The sequence below is a fragment of the Uranotaenia lowii genome, chromosome 3, assembly GCF_029784155.1.
Source record: "Uranotaenia lowii strain MFRU-FL chromosome 3, ASM2978415v1, whole genome shotgun sequence".
In the NCBI taxonomy this organism is placed as follows: Eukaryota; Metazoa; Arthropoda; class Insecta; order Diptera; family Culicidae; genus Uranotaenia; species Uranotaenia lowii.
In genome coordinates this window covers 39274236-39296102 of record NC_073693.1, presented here as the reverse complement: position 1 = coordinate 39296102, position 21867 = coordinate 39274236, and the positions used below count along the sequence as shown (strand labels likewise).

At 32.3% G+C, this 21867-nt stretch overlaps 1 protein-coding gene across 14 annotated transcripts in view; it reads right to left on the bottom strand.

Annotated features, from left to right (window-relative positions):
- Positions 1–21867, bottom strand: part of LOC129754131 (collagen alpha-1(XVIII) chain) — an 875414-nt gene that overhangs the window by 248974 nt on the left and 604573 nt on the right. For all 14 annotated transcript variants that reach the window (XM_055750000.1, XM_055749999.1, XM_055750002.1 and 11 more), the window contains one exon: positions 1459–1704. In XM_055750000.1, the coding sequence (XP_055605975.1) occupies positions 1459–1704 (246 nt within the window). The remainder of the gene's footprint in view (positions 1–1458; positions 1705–21867) is intronic.

Sequence of the window (21867 nt, the reverse complement as noted above, 5' to 3'; positions counted from 1 at the left end):
ATGACAAAAATGACAAAAATGACAAAAATGACAAAAATGACAAAAATGACAAAAATGACAAAAATGACAAAAATGACAAAAATGACAAAAATGACAAAAATGACAAAAATGACAAAAATGACAAAAATGACAAAAATGACAAAAATGACAAAAATGACAAAAATGACAAAAATGACAAAAATGACAAAAATGACAAAAATGACAAAAATGACAAAAATGACAAAAATGACAAAAATGACAAAAATGACAAAAATGACAAAAATGACAAAAATGACAAAAATGACAAAAATGACAAAAATGACAAAAATGACAAAAATGACAAAAATGACAAAAATGACAAAAATGACAAAAATGACAAAAATGACAAAAATGACAAAAATGACAAAAATGACAAAAATGACAAAAATGACAAAAATGACAAAAATGACAAAAATGACAAAAATGACAAAAATGACAAAAATGACAAAAATGACAAAAATGACAAAAATGACAAAAATGACAAAAATGACAAAAATGACAAAAATGACAAAAATGACAAAAATGACAAAAATGACAAAAATGACAAAAATGACAAAATTGACAAAAATGACAAAAATGACAAAAATGACAAAAATGACAAAAATGACAAAAATGACAAAAATGACAAAAATGACAAAAATGACAAAAATGACAAAAATGACAAAAATGACAAAAATGACAAAAATGACAAAAATGACAAAAATGACAAAAATGACAAAAATGACAAAAATGACAAAAATGACAAAAATGACAAAAATGACAAAAATGACAAAAATGACAAAAATGACAAAAATGACAAAAATGACAAAAATGACGAAAATGACAAAAATGACAAAAATGACAAAAATGACAAATCTGACAATTTTGACAATTTTGACAATTTTGACAATTTTGACAATTTTGACAATTTTGACAATTTTGATAATTTTGACAATTTTGACAATTTTGACAATTTTGACAATTTTGATAATTTTGAAATTTCTGACAATTTTGACAATTTTGACAATTTTGACAATTTTGATAATTTTGACAATTTTGACAATTTTGACAATTTTGACAATTTTGACAATTTTGACAATTTTGACAATTTTGACAATTTTGACAATTTTGACAATTTTGACAATTTTGACAATTTTGACAATTTTGACAATTTTGACATTTCTGACAATTTTGACAATTTTGACAATTTTGACAATTTTGACAATTTTGACAATTTTGACAATTTTGACAATTTCGACAATTTTGACAATTTTCAAAATGTCTCCTCATTTTGGTGATTTATTGGGGATTTAAAAATTTTAGATTTGAGTTCAAATTTCACACAGATTAGTTGTGTGGTTCGGGAAAATTCTGACAGTGCTATTTTCAATGCCATTCTAACTTACAGCAGCTTCCAGTGACCCATTATGAAACAAAAAAAACAATAAGGAATAAACTTACCGCATCGTCACTGCCGGACCCTTCGTCGAAATAGCCGGGACCCCGAGGTCCAGCTGATCCGGGAGGCCCAGGTGGCCCAGGAGGTCCTTGTGGTCCCGGAGGCCCCGGTGGCCCCCGTATGCTATCTCCTGGTGGCCCTTTCAGTCCTCGTTCGCCCTTCTCTCCCTTGCCTCGGTGGCCCCATTCCGGTGGTGGGGGCGATATCATCGGGGGCTCAAACAGCGAATCATCTTCATCTCCACTGGACTGTAAAGGGGCGAAAAGAAAGCAAAACAAACGGCCCGGGTTAGCGAGAGAGAGAGAAAGAGAGAGTTATTTTATCAATGTCGGGCTTTTGGGTTAGGTGGGTTTCTTGGAAACGGATCCTGTGTTCAACCGGATGTGGAACACCACGATTCCCTCAACCCAGCATCAGGATCAGCATCATCGGTTTGGTAAACAAACCGAAGAGCAACTGGCAAACGAACGAACGGTTTTCAGGAGTTTATCGAGATTATTTGTGTTTATTCCCTCAGCCAGGAGAGAGTCAACCCCGTGAATGGGGGGCGCGCCCGGACTTCAAAAGAGCGACGGATGTTAATTAAGAAATCAAAGTGGAAACTTGATCTAATTAGATGATAGGCTAGCAGCGAGTGTCGTTTTTAATTTGGCGGGGATCACGGTGGCATCCCGAAATGGTTCACGATTAGTTATTTGTTTTCTTGGATTGTGGGATTTTAATCTAGTCTATTTTCTTACAAATATTTTTTCCAAAAAAAATTGAACTTCGTCAAACTTTTTTTGATAAAGGGAAAAATTATAAAATATCACTTCAAATGCGAATCAATCAAATTGAAGTCTGTTTGGTTCCTGGAGCAGTTTATCGGGAAAGTAAATAAGATGGAATAATTCTTCGCGGTTCATTTGCATTTCGGATTGAAATGAAGCTCCCTGTAACAGTCCTCTCATCTTGCTTTGGTAAATGGAATAAATTCGTTTGAATTGGCTGGGAAGTTTTCGGGGAATTAGTCAATTTTCAGCCAATTATCGAGCCTTCAGTGAGTGCAAAATTTTCGGCTGTTGAGTGTTTCATTACCGAACGAAGTTGGATGACGTGAGTTTAATTGATGATGTTGAACTTGAAACTTTCGTATGATTGCTTGATGTGATTGATGAAATTAAACATATATATTGGAAAACAACCTACTGTAATGGGAGAGCTCAAAGATGTTTTGAATTTTGCTGTATTCCTGGGATTTTGCCAATTTTTTATCAGTTTCGATATAATATTATTGTAAATAAACTCCTGAGAGATGTTTGGATAAACCTGGGGGGGCTTAGGATTATTAAATGTACACAAATTATATTACTAATGGGAAATAGAATAAATTGGTAGTAAATTTTGAGCAGGGCGAAAATGTAAACAAATGGAGTTATCAGCTTGGTGGAATAAAACTTTTGGAGACGAACAATCATGATGTGTTTAAAGTTTTTTTTATCCATTTTTTTCTTAAACACTTTACCAAGCGACAATTTTTCGAATACTGAATTGATTGATTTATAATGTTAATTACTTTTTATTGAAAACCACAGAAATATGTCGTGTACTTATCTAAAGATTTTTCAAATTCGTTCAGCGATAGATTTCGAATATCAAACGTTTGAAAAAATTGGTTATGTAACATAAAAATTTAAATGGTTATCCAATATACACAAACGAATTCGTTAACATGTTTGAATCTTCACAGCAGAGTCAAGTAGTTCTGGAAAGTTTGAGTGAAGTAGAGCAGAGTATTTTAAATACATTAAATAGAAGGCTGAGTCGATTTGGGGTCATTTTTGAATTTCTCAATCCCTGGGGCCTAAAAGGCTTCGTTTTGATTCAAAACTCATCCATGATTTTTTGCAGAATTTTTAAGTAACGTTTACATGAGTAAATTCGAACTTTTAGGTTTGTATGAAAATATTTATTACTTTATTGTACTGAAAAATCTACATCAATTTTGTTTCTTCTGTGGAACCAAGCCTGCTTATGGTTTTTGTGCCAATTTATTAATTTTCTCGAAATAAGTATAAACTCAATCAACTTTTCTGGAGTTACAACAAATGGTAACTTAAAATAGGTAACTTATTTTGGTGATTTTAATAATTTTTATAATTTTTGAAAAATTACAAATGTATTTAAAATTTTTGTAATTTTTGTCATTTCTGTTATTGATTGAATTTTTGACATTTTTGTAATTTTTGTAATTTTTTATTTTTTTGTCATTTTTGTAATTTTGGTCATTTTGGTAATTTTTGTCATTTTTGTCATTCTGTCATATTTGTCATTTATGTCATTTGTCATTTTTGTCATTTTTGTAATTTTTGTCATTTTTGTCATTTTTGTCATTTTTTGTCATTTTTGTCATTTTTGTCATTTTTGTCATTTTTGTCATTTTTGTCATTTTTGTCATTTTTGTCATTTTTGTCATTTTTGTCATTTTTGTCATTTTTGTCATTTTTGTCATTCTTGTCATTTTTGTCATTTTTGTCATTTTTGTCATTTTTGTCATTTTTGTCATTTTTGTCATTTTTGTCATTTTTGTCATTTTTGTCATTTTTGTCATTTTTGTCATTTTTGTCATTTTTGTCATTTTTGTCATTTTTGTCATTTTTGTCATTTTTGTCATTTTTGTCATTTTTGTCATTTTTGTCATTTTTGTAATTTTTGTAATTTTTGTAATTTTTGTAATTTTTGTAATTTTTGTAATTTTTGTAATTTTTGTAATTTTTGTAATTTTTGTAATTTTTGTAATTTTTGTAATTTTTGTAATTTTTGTAATTTTTGTAATTTTTGTAATTTTTGTAATTTTTGTAATTTTTGTAATTTTTGTAATTTTTGTAATTTTTGTAATTTTTGTAATTTTTGTAATTTTTGTAATTTTTGTAATTTTTGTAATTTTTGTAATTTTTGTAATTTTTGTAATTTTTGTAATTTCTGTAATTTTTGTAATTTTTGTAATTTTTGTAATTTTTGTAATTTTTGTAATTTTTGTAATTTTTGTAATTTTTGTAATTTTTGTAACTTTTGTAATTTTTGTTATTTTTTGTTATTTTTGTAATTTCTGTAATTTTTGTCATTTTTGGATTTTTTGTCATTTTTGTAATTTTTGTAATTTTTGTAATTTTTGTAATTTTTGTAATTTTTGTAATTTTTGTAATTTTTGTAATTTTTGTAATTTTTGTAATTTTTGTAATTTTTGTAATTTTTGTAATTTTTGTAATTTTTGTAATTTTTGTAATTTTTGTAATTTTTGTAATTTTTGTAATTTTTGTAATTTTTGTAATTTTTGTAATTTTTGTAATTTTTGTAATTTTTGTAATTTTTGTAATTTTTGTAATTTTTGTAATTTTTGTAATTTTTGTAATTTTTGTAATTTTTGTAATTTTTGTAATTTTTGTAATTTTTGTAATTTTTGTAATTTTTGTAATTTTTGTAATTTTTGTAATTTTTGTAATTTTTGTAATTTTTGTAATTTTTGTAATTTTTGTAATTTTTGTAATTTTTGTAATTTTTGTAATTTTTGTAATTTTTGTAATTTTTGTAATTTTTGTAATTTTTGTAATTTTTGTAATTTTTGTAATTTTTGTAATTAAGGTAAATTTGGTATTTTTTATAAATTTGGTATTTTTTGTTATTTTTGTAATTTTTGTAATTTTTGAAATTTTTGTAATTTTTGTAATTTTTGTAATTTTTGTAATTTTTGTAATTTTTGTAATTTTTGTAATTTTTGTAATTTTTGTAATTTTTGTAATTTTTGTAATTTTTGTAATTTTTGTAATTTTTGTAATTTTTGTAATTTTTGTAATTTTTGTAATTTTTGTAATTTTTGTAATTTTTGTAATTTTTGTTATTTTTGTAATTTTTGTAATTTTTGTGGTTTTTGTTATTTTTGTAATTTTTGGAATTTTTGTAATTTTTGTTATTTTTGTAATTTTTGTAATTTTTGTCATTTTTTTAATTTTTATAATTTTTGTAATTTTTGTAATTTTTGTAATTTTTGTAATTTTTGTAATTTTTGTAATTTTTGTAATTTTTGTAATTTTTGTAATTTTTGTAATTTTTGTAATTTTTGTAATTTTTGTAATTTTTGTAATTTTTGTAATTTTTGTAATTTTTGTAATTTTTGTAATTTTTGTAATTTTTATAATTTTTGTATTTTTTAAAATTTTTAAAATTTTTGTAATTTTTGTAATTTTTGTAATTTTTGTAATTTTTGTAATTTTTGTAATTTTTGTAATTTTTGTAATTAAGGTAAATTTGGTATTTTTTATAAATTTGGTATTTTTTGTTATTTTTGTAATTTTTGTAATTTTTGAAATTTTTGTAATTTTTGTAATTTTTGTAATTTTTGTAATTTTTGTAATTTTTGTAATTTTTGTAATTTTTGTCATTTTTGTAATTTTTGTAATTTTTGTAATTTTTGTAATTTTTGTAATTTTTGTAATTTTTGTATTTTTTGTAATTTTTGTAATCTTTGTAATTTTTGGCATTTTTGTAATTTTTGTAATTTTTGTAATTTTTGTATATTTTGTAATTTTGTAATTTTTGTAATTTTTGTAATTTTTGTAATTTTTGTAATTTTTGTTATTTTTGTAATTTTTGTAATTTTTGTAATTTTTGTAATTTTTGTAATTTTTGTAATTTTTGTAATTTTTGTAATTTTTGTAATTTTTGTAATTTTTGTAATTTATGTAATTTTTGTAATTTTTGTAATTTTTGTAATTTCTGTAATTTTTGTAATTTTTGTAATTTTTGTAATTTTTGTAATTTTTGTAATTTTTGTAATTTTTGTAATTTTTGTAATTTTTGTAATTTTTGTAATTTTTGTAATTTTTGTAATTTTTGTAATTTTTGTAATTTTTGTAATTTTTGTAATTTTTGTAATTTTTGTAATTTTTGTAATTTTTGTAATTTTTGTAATTTTTGTAATTTTTGTAATTTTTGTAATTTTTGTAATTTTTGTAATTTTTGTAATTTTTGTAATTTTTGTAATTTTTGTAATTTTTGTAATTTTTGTAATTTTTGTAATTTTTGTAATTTTTGTAATTTTTGTAATTTTTGTAATTTTTGTAATTTTTGTAATTTTTGTAATTTTTGTAATTTTTGTAATTTTTGTAATTTTTGTAATTTTTGTAATTTTTGTAATTTTTGTAATTTTTGTAATTTTTGTAATTTTTGTAATTTTTGTAATTTTTGTAATTTTTGTAATTTTTGTAATTTTTGTAATTTTTGTAATTTTTGTAATTTTTGTAATTTTTGTAATTTTTGTAATTTTTGTAATTTTTGTAATTTTTGAAATTTTTGTAATTTTTGTAATTTTTGTAATTTTTGTTATTTTTGTAATTTTTGTAATTTTTATAATTTTTGTATTTTTTAAAATTTTTAAAATTTTTGTAATTTTTGTAATTTTTGTAATTTTTGTAATTTTTGTAATTTTTGTAATTTTTGTAATTTTTGTAATTTTTGTAATTTTTGTAATTTTTGTAATTTTTGTAATTTTTGTAATTTTTGTAATTTTTGTAATTTTTGTAATTTTTGTAATTTTTGTAATTTTTGTAATTTTTGTAATTTTTGTAATTTTTGTAATTTTTGTAATTTTTGTAATTTTTGTAATTTTTGTAATTTTTGTAATTTTTGTAATTTTTGTAATTTTTGTAATTTTTGTAATTTTTGTAATTTTTGTAATTTTTGTAATTTTTGTAATTTTTGTAATTTTTGTAATTTTTGTAATTTTTGTAATTTTTGTAATTTTTGTAATTTTTGTAATTTTTGTAATTTTTGTAATTTTTGTAATTTTTGTAATTTTTGTAATTTTTGTAATTTTTGTAATTTTTGTAATTTTTGTAATTTTTGTAATTTTTGTAATTTTTGTAATTTTTGTAATTTTTGTAATTTTTGTAATTTTTGTAATTTTTGTAATTTTTGTAATTTTTGTAATTTTTGTAATTTTTGTAATTTTTGTAACTTTTGTAATTTTTGTTATTTTTTGTTATTTTTGTAATTTCTGTAATTTTTGTCATTTTTGGATTTTTTGTAATTTTTGTAATTTTTGTAATTTTTGTAATTTTTGTAATTTTTGTAATTTTTGTAATTTTTGTAATTTTTGTCATTTTTGTCATTTTTGTCATTTTTGTCATTTTTGTCATTTTTGAAATTTTTGTAATTTTTGTCATTTTTGTCACTTTTGTCAATTTTGTCATTTTTGTCATTTTTGTCATTTTTGTCATTTTTGGCATTTTTGTCATTTATGTCATTTATGTCATTTTTGTCATTTTTTTTTAATTTTTTTCATTTTTTTAATTTTTTTCATTTTTTTCATTTTTTCATTTTTGTCATTTTTGTCATTTTTGTAATTTTTAGGTTTAAGGTTTTTTTCAAGATTGATACATTATTAAGTTTATAACCATAAAAAAATGTTTATGAAAAGAAAACTCCTTTCATAAGGTTATTTTAATTTCTTGCGTAATTTTTTTATTCTTGCTCTAATGTAAGTCGTGTAAGAATTTGGAATGATTCTTCCACAAAACTTGTGAAACGACTTTTGCCAAGCCCCCTTCAACTTTAACACCCAAAAATACGATTTTGTGAATCATTTATTCAACAACACTCAAAGTTCCAAAACCATCACTTGCTTCAAGTGCTACTTGGATACCTCTAGAGATTTTCACGCTTCAAAGCCGCTCATAAAAAAGCAGGTAGGTACCCTTCAGATGGAACAACTTAAAACCATCCATCAGCTGCCTTCGAGATGGTTACTGCAACAAATTTTGTCCCTGTGCCCGGAATTGCCAGTCATTAATTAGTGCTCATGACCCCCATCCAGCGCTCAGCAGCAGACTTTCTTCTCGCTTTCTCTCTGGAGCCACCACAAAATTCACAAATCACACACGTTGACACAAATTCGGCTATCACATCAAAATTCTAGCATCGTACCGGGATTTTCCCGGGGAGCTAGCTAAGCGATTTTACTCTCCCAAGCAATGGCAACAAAACTACACGGTACTTGCATATGGTTCAAGGTATGCAATGGTAGAGTACTTTAGAGGGGTCTCTGGTACGGATTCAGTTCGTTGTAGCAAAAACCCCAACAAAATCATCCATCGGTGCTGAGAGTGGGCGAGACTCTTACTTCATAACAACAAAAACACCGGGAAAACTTTACGATCCCATGTGGCAGCTAGCTTTAATTAAGTTATTTCAACACTTTGAGTTTACTGATGGAGGGATGTTCAACGTTTTCCCACGTTTTTATTTGAGCTCTTTTTTTTTTGGCTGCCCGACAAGCTGCTGGGGTTGGTCCCTCGGATTTTTGGGGTTGGAAGCGTGAGAGAAGAAGGTACAGGATTCATGGAACGATGCGGTTGTTGCTCACTATGGGGACCATGGTTTGGCACGATTACGGTTTTGGGGAAAACTTTGAAGACGTTTTTTTGAAGTTATTTGGGTACGTCAACACAAGATGAGTTTCAACTTGTTTTTTTTTTTTATTTTTCTGCCTTTTTTTTGTCTTTGAGAGTTAATACTAGACTTCTGTTTATTTTCTACTAAGAGAAGTGAATAAAATCTACTCAAAATCATTCCCAAACATCTCTTTAAAATGTGTAAATTATAACCGACAAATACTGTACCCATCCAGATTGCTCTTTTCTGCAGAGCCGAAATGAAACGGCAGTGCTTCGACTTGGTCACCACCATTCTTGGGGGTGTAGTTTTGATAAGTGCTGCTGCTGCTGCGGCTAAAACAACGGTTTTGTGCTTTTAGGAAACCACACCCACACTTGCAGCACAAAACTCTTCGTCGTTTGTCGTCATCCAAACCTTGCTCGCTCCCATCAAGACATTTTATATGAAGTGGTAAAGCAAATGAGCAAAATTTACTTTGCGGGTAACCGTTGTGTTTCATTTATACAAACGTATTCTCCTGACATTTTCCCCCACACTACTCCAAAATGGAAGAAATTCGGCCAGGCGAAAGCTGAGCCCTTAGAAAAGCGGCAGAAGCAGGAGAAAAAATAATAAAACCAAAAAAAGCAACACCCAAAAACTACAAACCATGCTAAGAAGAGACGAACTTGGAGCAGCCAGGCAGCATATGAGCTTCAAACTAATATAAACTTGCTTTAATGGGACGCCCCTGGGGTGAAATTGCCGAAAAGATTGCTTCAATATTCTTCCCTTCTTTCAGTGGCGTTGTCGTCATGTAAGTTTTGAAGTAACCTCCTACCTACATTTGCATGAGTGCTTACATCGAAAAGATGGGCGGGTTGAGCTTTTTACGGTGCTTGTGAGTGGTGAAAGTGGAGTTGTGCAACGTCGTTTTTTCCTCCTCAGCTGTATGAAAATTAATTTTATAAGGCAAGCCAGTGGGAAGGAACATGATTTTAAGTTACTATACCGAGAAAATACTGATTTAGAAATGAAGGAGGGTGTCACTTTTTTTTTTAAACACTTTAATATAAAAAAACAAGAATTTTATTTTTTATTTACATAGTATTCCGTCTCACGACATAACTTGACGAACATAATTCCTAAAATTCACTCGGTTCATAGCAACCGTTCTCCAATTTCTCGGGCACCCCACGTTCGCCAGATCACGCTCCACTTGGTCTAACCACCTCGCTCGTTGCGCCTCCGCTCGACTTGTTCCTACCGGATTCGTAGCGAACACCTGTTTTGCAGGACAGTCGTCCGGCATTCTCGCAACATGTCCCGCCCAGCGTATCCGGCCAGCCTTCACCACCTTCTGGATACTGGGTCGCCGTAGAGGCGCGCGAGCTCGTGGTTCATCCTTCGCCTCCACACTCCGTTCTCCTGTACGCCGCCAAAGATGGTTCTTAACACTCGTCGCTCGAATACTCCGAGTGTACGCAGGTCCTCCTCGAGCAATATCCATGTCTCGTGCCCGTAGAGAACAACCGGTCTAATGAGCGTCATATACAGGTTACACTTCGTGCGAGGGCTAAGTCTTCTCGACCGCAGTTGCTTGTGGAGTCCATAGTAGGCACGACTTTCGCTGATAATTCGCCTCCGGATCTCACGGCTGGTGTCATTGTCTGCGGTCACCAGTAAGCCGAGATAGACAAAGTCTTCGACTATCTCCAGCTCGTCGCCGTCGATCGTGACCTTGTTATTACTGGACAAGCGGGTTCGGTCGGTCTCGGATCCGCAGGCCAGCATGTACTTCGTCTTGGACGTATTAATCATTAACCCAATCCTTCCTGCTTCGCGTTTCAGTTTGCGGTAGATCTCCTCCACCGCCGCAGATGATCTGCCGACTATATCAATGTCATCGGCAAAGCAGATAAGTTGACTGGATCTGTTGAAAATCGTGCCCCGCATTTCGCCCACCGCTCGTCGAATAACACCTTCTAGCGCCACGTTGAACATCATGCAGGATAGACCATCACCTTGTCGAAGCCCCCTGCGCGATTCGAATGAACTCGACAATTCACCCGAAATCCGCACACAGCACTGCGTTCCATCCATCGTCGCCTTGATCAGTCTGATCAGCTTCCCGGAAAAGCCGTTCTCGTCCATGATTTTCCATAGCTCGTTACGGTCGATCGTGTCGTATGCGGCTTTGAAGTCGATGAATAGATGATGCGTAGGGACTTGGTGTTCACGACATTTTTGGAGGATTTGCCGCAATGTGAATATCTGGTCCGTCGTAGACCGTCCCTCCATGAAGCCGGCCTGATGACTTCCCACGAATCTGTTTGCTTGTGGCGTTAGGCGGCGGAGTAGGATTCGGGACAACACTTTGTAGGCGGCATTGAGGACAGTGATCGCTCGGTAGTTCTCACAGTCCAATTTGTCGCCCTTCTTGTAGATGGGGCATATTACCCCCTCCTTCCACTCCTCCGGTAGCTGTTCTATGTCCCAGATCCGGATTATCAACCGATGTAGGCAACCGGCCAACCTGTCCGGGCCCATTTTGATGAGTTCAGCTGCGATGCCATCCTTCCCAGCCGACTTGTTTCTATTCAGCTGGCGAATGGCTTCCTTAACTTCACTCATCGTTGGGAGTGGCTCCTCTTCGTCGTTGGCTACGCCGGCGATGTACCTTCCCCCACCGTCTTGATCTCCTGCATGTGCGCCGTTCAGGTGTTCATCGAAGTGCTGCTTCCACCTTTTGATCACCTCACTATTGTCCGTCAGGATACCCCCGTCCTTATCCCGGCACATTTCGGCTTGCGGCACGAAGCCTTTGCGGGATGCGTTGAGTTTCTGATAGAAATTTCGTGTTTCTTGGGAACGATGCAGCTGCTCCAGCTCCTCGAGCTCCTCCTCCTCCAGGCGGCGCTTTTTCTCCTGGAAAAGTCGGACTCGCTGCCTCTTCCGCTGTCGGTGATTTTCCACATTTCGACGGGTGCCTCTTTGCACTACTGCCGCCCGCGCGGCATTTTCTTCGTCCATCACCCTCCTACACTCCTCGTCGAACCAGTCGTTCCGTCGGGATCGCTCCACATAACCGATGACGTTCTCCGCCGCACTGTTGATGGCTGTTTTGATGGTATCCCAACAGTCCTCGAGAGGGGCTTCGTCAAGCTCGCCCTCTGCCGGCAGCGCTGCTTCGACCGATTGCGCGTAGTCTGCCGCGACCTCAGGTTGCTTCAGTCGCGCGATATTTAACCGAGGCGGGCGCCGGTTTCGCTTGTTGTTCACTACGGAGAGTTTTGGGCGCATCTTCACCATCACCAGATAATGGTCCGACTCGATGTTGGCGCCCCGACAGGATCTGACGTCGATGATATCCGAAAAGTGCCGGCTGTCGATCAAAACGTGGTCGATCTGTGATTGCGTTTGGTACGGTGATCTCCAGGTGTACTTGTGTGGGAGGCGGTTCTGAAAAAAGGTACTACGTACGGCCATTCGTTTGGAGGCGGCGAAATCAATAAGTCTGAGGCCGTTTTCGTTGGTCAGCTGGTGCGCGCTGAACCTTCCAATTGTCGATTTAAATTCCTCCTCCTGGCCGACCTGAGCATTGAAATCCCCGATGACGATCTTGATATCATGTTTTGGGCAACGGTCGTATTCACGCTCCAGCTGCGCGTAGAATTCGTCTTTGTCGTCACCGGTACTTCCGAGGTGAGGGCTGTGCACGTTGATGATGCTGATGTTGAAGAACCGGCGCTTGATTCTCAACCGGCACATTCGTGAGTTGATCGGCCACCACCCGATCACGCGCTTTTGCATCTTTCCCATCACTATAAAAGCTGTTCCAAGCTCGTGTGTGTTGCCGCAGCTCTGGTAGATGGCACGACCATCTGGATACGTTCGTACCGTGGAGCCCTTCCAGCATACCTCCTGCAGCGCTACGATGTCGAATTTGCGGCTCTTCAATTCGTTGGAGAGCACGTGGGTACTGCCCACAAAATTTAGAGATCGACAGTTCCATGTTCCAAGTTTCCAATCGCTAGTCCCTTTTCGTCGCGTGGGTCTTTGCCGATTTCCATCCGAAATTTGTTGTTCGTTGTTCGTTGTTTATGTTTTTTGTAGTCACAGGCTCGCAGGGCCCGCAGCTAACCCCACTATCTCGCAGGAGGACCGTCGTGATGTTGCTGTTTTGGGTCCCGAACACCACCAGGACGTTGTTGCACTCCGCACGCCGCCCCTAACATGGAGAACAGACGCGTGCGAAGCCCCCTAACTCATTCTGCATGCGACCAAAGCATCCACCGGGGTTGGGTACCCGATCTCCGCTAAGGTTGCTCGCACCCCAGCTAGTACCACGGGGAGGTAGAGAATTGGAGTTGCAGACAAGAGGTGATATGACCAAAAAACAAGAATTCCATCCTTGATCACGAAAACTTCATGTACTCATCAACTGGTATTTGAATCGGAATAGAAATCTGTTTTTTCCGTTTTTAAAATGCTCGGAAAACTTAACAGTTAGGAATTGTTGCACAAAAATCAGGTGATAAAATTTTCCAATGATTATGATAGTAACAGTCGCTATGTATTTTTTCCAATTTTATACAATGCTAGGAAAATAATTAATCTATTTGAAAAACTGGCTTGCAGCTAAAAAGTTATTCTTGCAGCAAATAAGGACCCATGCAACTTTTTAAGGTAAAATTTGGAAGTCTAATTAAAAGGTAATATCTAAATTCAGCTTGAAAACTTATAAGATAAAATTTCGTATCGCTTTTGAAACTCAATTAGAGTTAAAGAACTTTGGGAGATTTTTTGCCCATTCATTCAAAATTATTTAGGTATCTCTCTATATAAGTTTTGATATCAAACGAATTTTGGATGATTTGAAAATACAAGTAAACATGTGTTTTCTTTAAATTTGATTTGAATTCATTTTATAGACAATCCTTATATGGGAACTATATTACTTCAGGAAGATTTGAAGATTTTAACAGTTAGATTTCAAACAAATATACTCATCCAATTTTGGCCACAGTCGTTTTATCCATACAATAAAAAGGGGACAGCATCAGCATCCTCTATCGGACAAAATGGAAGCACTAATTCGAGAAGTTCGTGTAATTGTGATACAGCGTATATTCCGGACACAACATTGTCAGGAATGCCAATCATAATAAATAAAAAAAATATTCCTGTTTTTGCCCCATTAAAGTTATACAAACTCGAATAAATAAAATGTAAAAAATTAAAGTACACCACAGTGCTTCCCATTGAAAGTTTTTTTGAGAATAAATTTTGAATTTTAATCTGATTCTGCACAAAATAATCCTGACAGTACGTTTTACAAAAAAAAACAACAAGTAATAAACGACAACTTTGATCCCTGATGATGGTGTCAATAAACACCGAAACGTCGGAATATATTAAACGTCGTTTATAAATTCAAATTTGACTGATTTTCCGTAATTTAAACAACTGTAAAAAAATGGTTCAAGAAAACATTCCACGCTTTGAAAACATTTCCCCACAATATGTGTAATAAGGATATTGTTTTTGATAAATATCTAATGAGGTTTTTTGCCAATCACTATTTGCCAAATTGATTTGAAAATTTTGCTTGCGGTGTAATTTCAATTTCGAAACAAATGATTTTGAACTCAATAGCCTGAAACAAAATAAAACTGCTCAACTTTATTTTTTATATTTTTTTCAAACCAATAGCCAATGGATATAAAAAAAATCATTTATTTAGTTTGTTGGTGGGGATTTTTTTTTATTATCTGACAATTTGCGCCGGGGGTCTTCAGATTTTCCCCAAAATTGAAAATTTGGTTCATTTTTGCGACTTAAAAACACATGTATTTTTTCAGATTTCTAACATTTTTATTTTTTGAGTTAGCTTCGGTTAGATTTTTTTGTCAATAAAAAATAACCATTTTTCAAAGCTACATAACTCTGTTATTTTTCAACGGAAATTATAAAATAGCACATCAAAATGCATTGAAATTTTATCAGCTTTCCAAATAAAATAGTTGAAAAAACATAAATAAAGACCTTCAATATGAAAAGTTGTAAATAAACTTTAAATGGCGTTTAAAAGTACCGTCTGCACCGCTGAATAATTTGCAAAAAATATCATTGAATAGCCCAATTTATGATGCAACTTTCATCTGAAGACACCAAAGTGGGCCATTAACTCCTTGAAGAGTTATGAAAGAAATAATGACAACAAATCTCTTTTTTTGCATCGGAAACAAACAATGTCGAACAACTGCACTCACATATGGAGATAGCGCGCACTTCTAACAACATGGAAACAAACGAACTTATCAAAGCAGGTAAAAAACACTATTTTTTGTGCTTTGTAGTGTTTGCAGCATAACTGACTTTAAATTTTAACCAAAATTCTTAGTATCGTATTGTTAATGTGATATAACAAATAATGGAAATGTTGCTTTTACAACCTGGTCATATGCTATATAACTTATTAACTTTTCGATCAAAGATCATTGTGAAGCATAATCAATGCCAATAGTAAAAGGTTCAGTCCCTGTGTTTGGGATCACAAAAATGTGATTAAAAAATGAAATATAGACGTGCTTTACATAGTTTTTATATTGGGAGCTTAGCACTGGACACCAAAATCCTTTCCCATTGATCAAAAACAAAGAGTGTGGCACAAATGTAGAAATAATCGAAGAGCTCAGTATGGCCAGCCCAGGTTGTAAAAAGCATCATTCCCATTGTAGGTAACATGACATTGAAAATATGATACTTTTACCGTATTCGCTTTCTCCATTCGCCTAGTTTTGAGGTTTACCATACTAGAACGAACATAATTCGTCGTCAGTGTTTTGCTTCCTCGATCGCTCACAAACGAATCTTCAGTGTTCCACCGTCCATTTTAAATCAAATCTGGAGAATTAAGGGTGCAAAACTGAGCGCAAAACTTCTAAAAATGACAGCAAAATTTGCAAAACTTGTTGTGACCTGATGCAAAACTGGGTATAAACGAATACGTTATTAGATTTTTGGATATAACATGAAGTCAGTTTAGCTGCAACACTCTACCGCCCCTACTTTCATAACAGTCCCATATGCAAGAACAAGCAAGTGAGAAATTTAGCTTTTCCTGTTTTGGAATACATTCTTAAATTGTGATCACCACTTTCGGCATAAACGAAAATCGTTTCTAGGTTGTCATAATAAATCGTAAGACCTGAAATTTTTGAAATTGGGTCATTGGTAAGGTCGAGAGCACCATTTTTATTCATTATGGGACTGTTAATCGACCATATTTGAAACCTTTTTCAAATCTACTCGCATAACAGTCCAATACAGAATATTTTTTTCTCACCAAGCTACTTTCTAAGACTTAAATTTGATCATTTTTGAACTTCTAAATGCAATTTTCAGAAAAAGAAATATAAAAAATATCGTAAATTCCACATTGTAAGTTGAATCTTTTTACGATTTTTGATTGCATCCGATAGTTTTTCGCTCAGGAAGTCATTACTAAGGAAGTCAGACCTGCCTTCGAAAACTCGTGTGCATCATTGGACATCAAGTGAGTTAAATTTTTTTAAATGATTCAAAGCAATAAATCAAAGACTATTTCGCCGAAAGAAGCATTGAAAAGTAAACAAATCCGTGGTATTTCACATATGGGACTGTTATTCAGGTATATTTCATATAGGACAGCCACGAATTGATATTTTTATCGAAATTTGTAGAACAAAACCTCTTTTTTAGTGTTTTATTTTGAATCCCTATGTTGACCTAAAATGACGAAAATTCATATGGGACTGTTTTGCGAGTAGGGGCAGTCTACAAAGCACAAAAAAATAGTGTTTTTACCTGCTTCGATAAGTTCGTTTGTTTCCATGTTGTTAGAAGTGCGCGCTATCTCCATATGTGAGTGCAGTTGTTCGACATTGTTTGTTTCCGATGCAAAAAAAGAGATTTGTTGTCATTATTTCTTTCATAACTCTTCAAGGAGTTAATGGCCCACTTTGGTGTCTTCAGATGAAAGTTGCATCATAAATTGGGCTATTCAATGGAATTTTTTGCAAAATATTCGGTGGTGCAGACGGTACTCTAAAACGCCATTTAAAATTTATTTACAACTTTTCATATTGAAGGTCTTTATTTATGTTTTTTCAACTATTTTATTTGGAAAGCTGATAAAATTTCAATGCATTTTGATGTGCTATTTTATAATTTCCGTTGAAAAATAACAGAGTTATGTAGCTTTGAAAAATGGTTATTTTTTATTGACAAAAAAATCTAACCGAAGCTAACTCAAAAAATAAAAATGTTAGAAATCTGAAAAAATACATGTGTTTTTAAGTCGCAAAAATGAACCAAATTTTCAATTTTGGGGAAAATCTAAAGACCCCCGGCGCAAACCCGTCAGATAATAAAAAAAAATCCCCTGGTATATTATATCACTACTTTCTCTGTACTAGATGACGGATGAGTTATTTTAGTTGAACTCAAGTTAGTTAAACCTTATTAAAAATAGCCTTTTTGGACTGTAGGCTAAGAAAATTTAAAAGGTTTTTGTTGGTTAGAGCCAAAATAGTCATGAAAAATATTTTTCTAAGAATTGGTAAGAAAAAAAATTCCGAAAAAATATCCACTGTTACACGTAAATGTAACTTACAATATGACGTTATCCAAACTAGCAATTAATGGATTTTTTTGGACAATTTTTAATAAAAAAAAATGGTGTTGTTTTTATATTGTGCTAGGTTTTTCTTGTTAGAATCTGAAAATTTTTAAACATATTGGCACATCATCAAAATATAACCTGTTTCTAACCTCTATCATATTTAATAGAAATAATAGAAAGTTATACACAGATTATATCCAACATGCAGGGACGATAATAAAAATTTCTGTTTAATGCTTAAAATTATTTTACCAGGTTTAAAAATTCAATACTATTGCTTACAAATCATTGCCGAATACCGCGTATGCAAAAAAAAAAAACAAAAATCTTACCATTCAACCAGGGGGAGGAAGACTGAAATATGCTGTATCATTTTCTGTTTCGTTTTTTTACTGTTCGGTAAAAAGCCAGCAATTGTTGAAAAGATTTGTTATCGTTCAAATTTTTACTTTAGATGATCAGTTTTGTGTAGCGAGTCATGTAACTCAGTTGTTTAGGTGCTAAATTTAGATTAAGCTATTTTTAGAACAACCATTAATCAAACCATTTTTTTTTATCAGCTTCAAAACTTTAACGAAATTTGAGCGAGTCAATACGCCTGATCATGCAAGAATTTGCCAGAGCAAAACAAACCCTAATAAAATCATTGTTTTATGCAAAAAAGTACTTTTCAACATAAAGATTAATTAAAAATTAATAAATAAGAAAGTAAAATTTTGAACCTTCGCACTGGTCGGTAGATTGATAAGATAAATTTGACGTTTGAAAGATTTTTTTCTTTTTTTCTTCCTCCCCCAGTATTCAACTAGAAAAAGGTAAATTTGCATCACAATTTTTATAAGGACATAAGCCAGTTTTAAGGTTAGGTCAAGAGCTACGAACTTCCTGTAATTTTCAATGTATTTATTATGATTGTGTATTTATCAAACTTGGGTGTGGATTTGAGAGATTAAATCATAATTAAAATAAATTATTTTTCGTTTTTGCAACTAGATACAATAAATTAAAATAAAGCTTATGCGTCTCAGTCGAGCATAAATCAACATAAATCCTGTCCCTATTATTGTAAAGTTAAATGAAAGCGAATCTGACTTACGCCAAATTATCTCCAACATATACACTGCCGGCCAAAAGTTTGGGATCACCCACTAAAAAACATGCAAATTTTGATCGTTCATATCTCAGCCGTCTTAGGACATATTGAAAATCTTCTGATCTCATTTGAAAGATAATGAGCAATAGCTATCTCGGAGGTATTTTGCTCAAATATAATGTTTTAGTTTTGAACTTAAAACTTAACCTAAAGTTATAACATTTTCAAAAAATTGCACTCAATATTCATAGCCGATCATCTCGGGATAGGGTGGACCAAATCTCAAAATTTGAGTGGCATTAGAATTCCTGTTCTTTACTTCTCAAAACACAATCAAAAAATTTTGTGAAAAAATTCAAAAACGTATTTTTAATTCATAAAATAGACGCTTGAGTTGTCGACCAAAAGTTTGGGATCACCTCTTTATATGGTGAGTTTGGGATCATTCTTATAAAAACATGCAAATTTATTTTATTCATATCTTTCTCATCTAACATCGTATTGCAGATCTGAAGGGTTCATTTGGAAGCTTAGGAATTGTTGTTTTTTAATAAAATCATTCAAAAATTACACCACTAGATTGCATAAATAAAGGTGAAATGCAGGTGCTTTAAACGTTTTTTTATTTGCAACAAAAGTGAACAAATTGAGACAAACACTGTACGGACGCAGGATTCCGTTAGTAGTGTCCCACGAAATTGGGTCCCAAACGGTTGACGAATACGGGTTAGCAGCAGGCAATTATAGGTCATCAATCGACCAGCGATGGCGGAGCGAACAATAGGCCGAAACGAGACGAACTTTCGGTAGCAGAAAAAACACGACCGTTGCGCGCGATTAGGTTTTCAAAGTGATCTTTATTGAAGTATAAATAAATACATATCACTTAAATTCTAGCGCGTTTGAGTTCACGTATCTCTTTCTCGTCAGATGTTTCTCACTTCTTATATCTGTGTATGAGTGTGCAGTGTTGGAAATTCATTTAAGGGGGGGGTAGGGTCTAACACTTTCAAAAAATCGATTTTTTTATTTTTTTATTTTCTTATTGTAAAACATTTCAAGAATGTTGTGTCAAATTTTCAAGTCAATTGAAGCAAAACTGTAGAAGTTATAGGCCTTTATCTCCTCCTATCTAATACTGCAAGAAAGCAAGAGCAGAAACTTCAAACGCGTTTTTCTCGAAAGCACATTTTAAAAGTCCGTGGACATCGTCATTGGAAAACTACTTATCCGATTCTTTTCAAATTTGGAACATATTTTCTACATATAAAATACCAGACCCCAACGTTTTTCTTTTTTGATTTTTTTACTTTGGGGAGATTTTACAGGTGAAAAATGGCGGATTTTTTCGTGAAAAATCGTACTTTTTACTTCAAACAGCCACAAAAATTTCATAAAATTTTTTTTCAGTCAAATAAAAACGTTGGGGTCCAGAAAAACATCTATTAAAAATATTTTGCTCTGATTTTTTGACTTCAGATGATTCTGTGCTGAGATACAGTGTCCACCGCAAATACTGTTTTCTAAAAGGCATCCTCGAAAGTGCTCCGTCACCGGCTCATTTTTCAATATTTTTCTACGAAAAAAATACTAAATGTTCTTTTAACAATGCTTTGTATAATGCAAAAATTTGAATACATTTGTTTGAACGATAGCTCTAGAAAAAAATCGTGAAAATGGTGTTTTTTTATACCCGTTAGACCCTACCCCCCCCTTAATGTGTTTTGTGTTGTGTTCTGTCGTGTGAAATTATGTTGGGTGAAATTTATGATTTGTGTATGCTATTTACAGATCATTTCTTCCCTTATGATTATTTCACTTTACATTCGTAATTAAATATTTTTTCATTCGATTTGTATTTGATGTTTCTTCGTTTTCGATCGTGTTTCGTTGCTCGTTGTGACTGCGTCGGAACAAACACCATATTTACATTTAAACCGAAGATTACCATCCGATATATGGGTTTAAATATTTTATTGAAGATTAATTTGATGTAATCATAACTTATTTCATACAAAATTTGGAAAAGTGCTCTATTTTCATTGAAAAAAGCTGAATTTTGCCCAGCTTCATTCACTCTATATGTCAAATCAATTTAAAAATAATCAAATAGTGGTATAATTTTTTATAATTTATGCGTGCAAAATAATTTTAATAAAAATAATCATGAAAGACTTAGAGGGTGCAAATATACCAGCGCTGATGCGTTTGGATGAAGAAATTTGTATTAAATTTTGTTTCTATGTTTTCGTTGAGTAATTCCTGGGTTTTGACCATATTTGCCTGGATATTGCCCGGTTGTTTATCGACAAAATTGAAATCAAATGCCCGGATTTTGCCCGATTTTTGGATAAAATAACCTGGATTCGTCCGGCCCGCAGAGGTGCTGAAAAATTTGGCAACCTTATGTTTATTATGTACTAGCTGATCCCGTACGAACTTCGTATCGCCAGCTACTTAAAAAATGTGATAAGATAACATTATGTTTTTAAAACAGTTCCTTAAACTGAAAAAAACCTTTGCCGTAAGATTATCCTTATCAATAATTTAAAACCCACCAGCATTAATGGCGTTACTCTTTCTTCCCCAAACTTGTTCCTCAACTTGCACATTTTCGCCTTTCATTTTCACTAAAATGTCGTGAAAATGGTGACTGGTTCATGAAAATGAACTTTTTTCGTTGCATTGATATATTTTCCCATGTCGTTAAGCCACAGTAAACAAATGTTCATTCCAATCCAATGTACCATAATGTCAATACCCCAAAAACAGTGAACAGGTGATATGGATGACCTTTTATATAAAATTTCATACCTGAAATCGATTACTCGTCCCTCAAAACTTCCGTGTTCAAATTTTCATCTCAATTCAATGTATAGTATCGTCAATATCACTAAAACGGTATTTGTGTTGTGTAGACGACCCCTTTTGCCGGCCCTTTACACAAAATTTGATTATTATTTTTATTTACATAGTATTTCGTCTCCGTCTCACACAAAATTTGATATCTAGCTTAAATCAATTGCCCTTCCTAGAAAACCCCTGTATGCTGATTTTCATCCCAATACCATCCAAAATAACGTAGAAAAGGCTAGAATAATATTTGTGATGTATGGACGACCCGTTTAAAAGGAATTATCCAAAAATATAAAAACATTTTTATTCTTTCCTGGTCCTAACCAGCACTTATGCCAAATTTTAGATCTCTAGGTCTTAAACGAAACAAAAAAGTGATTCTAC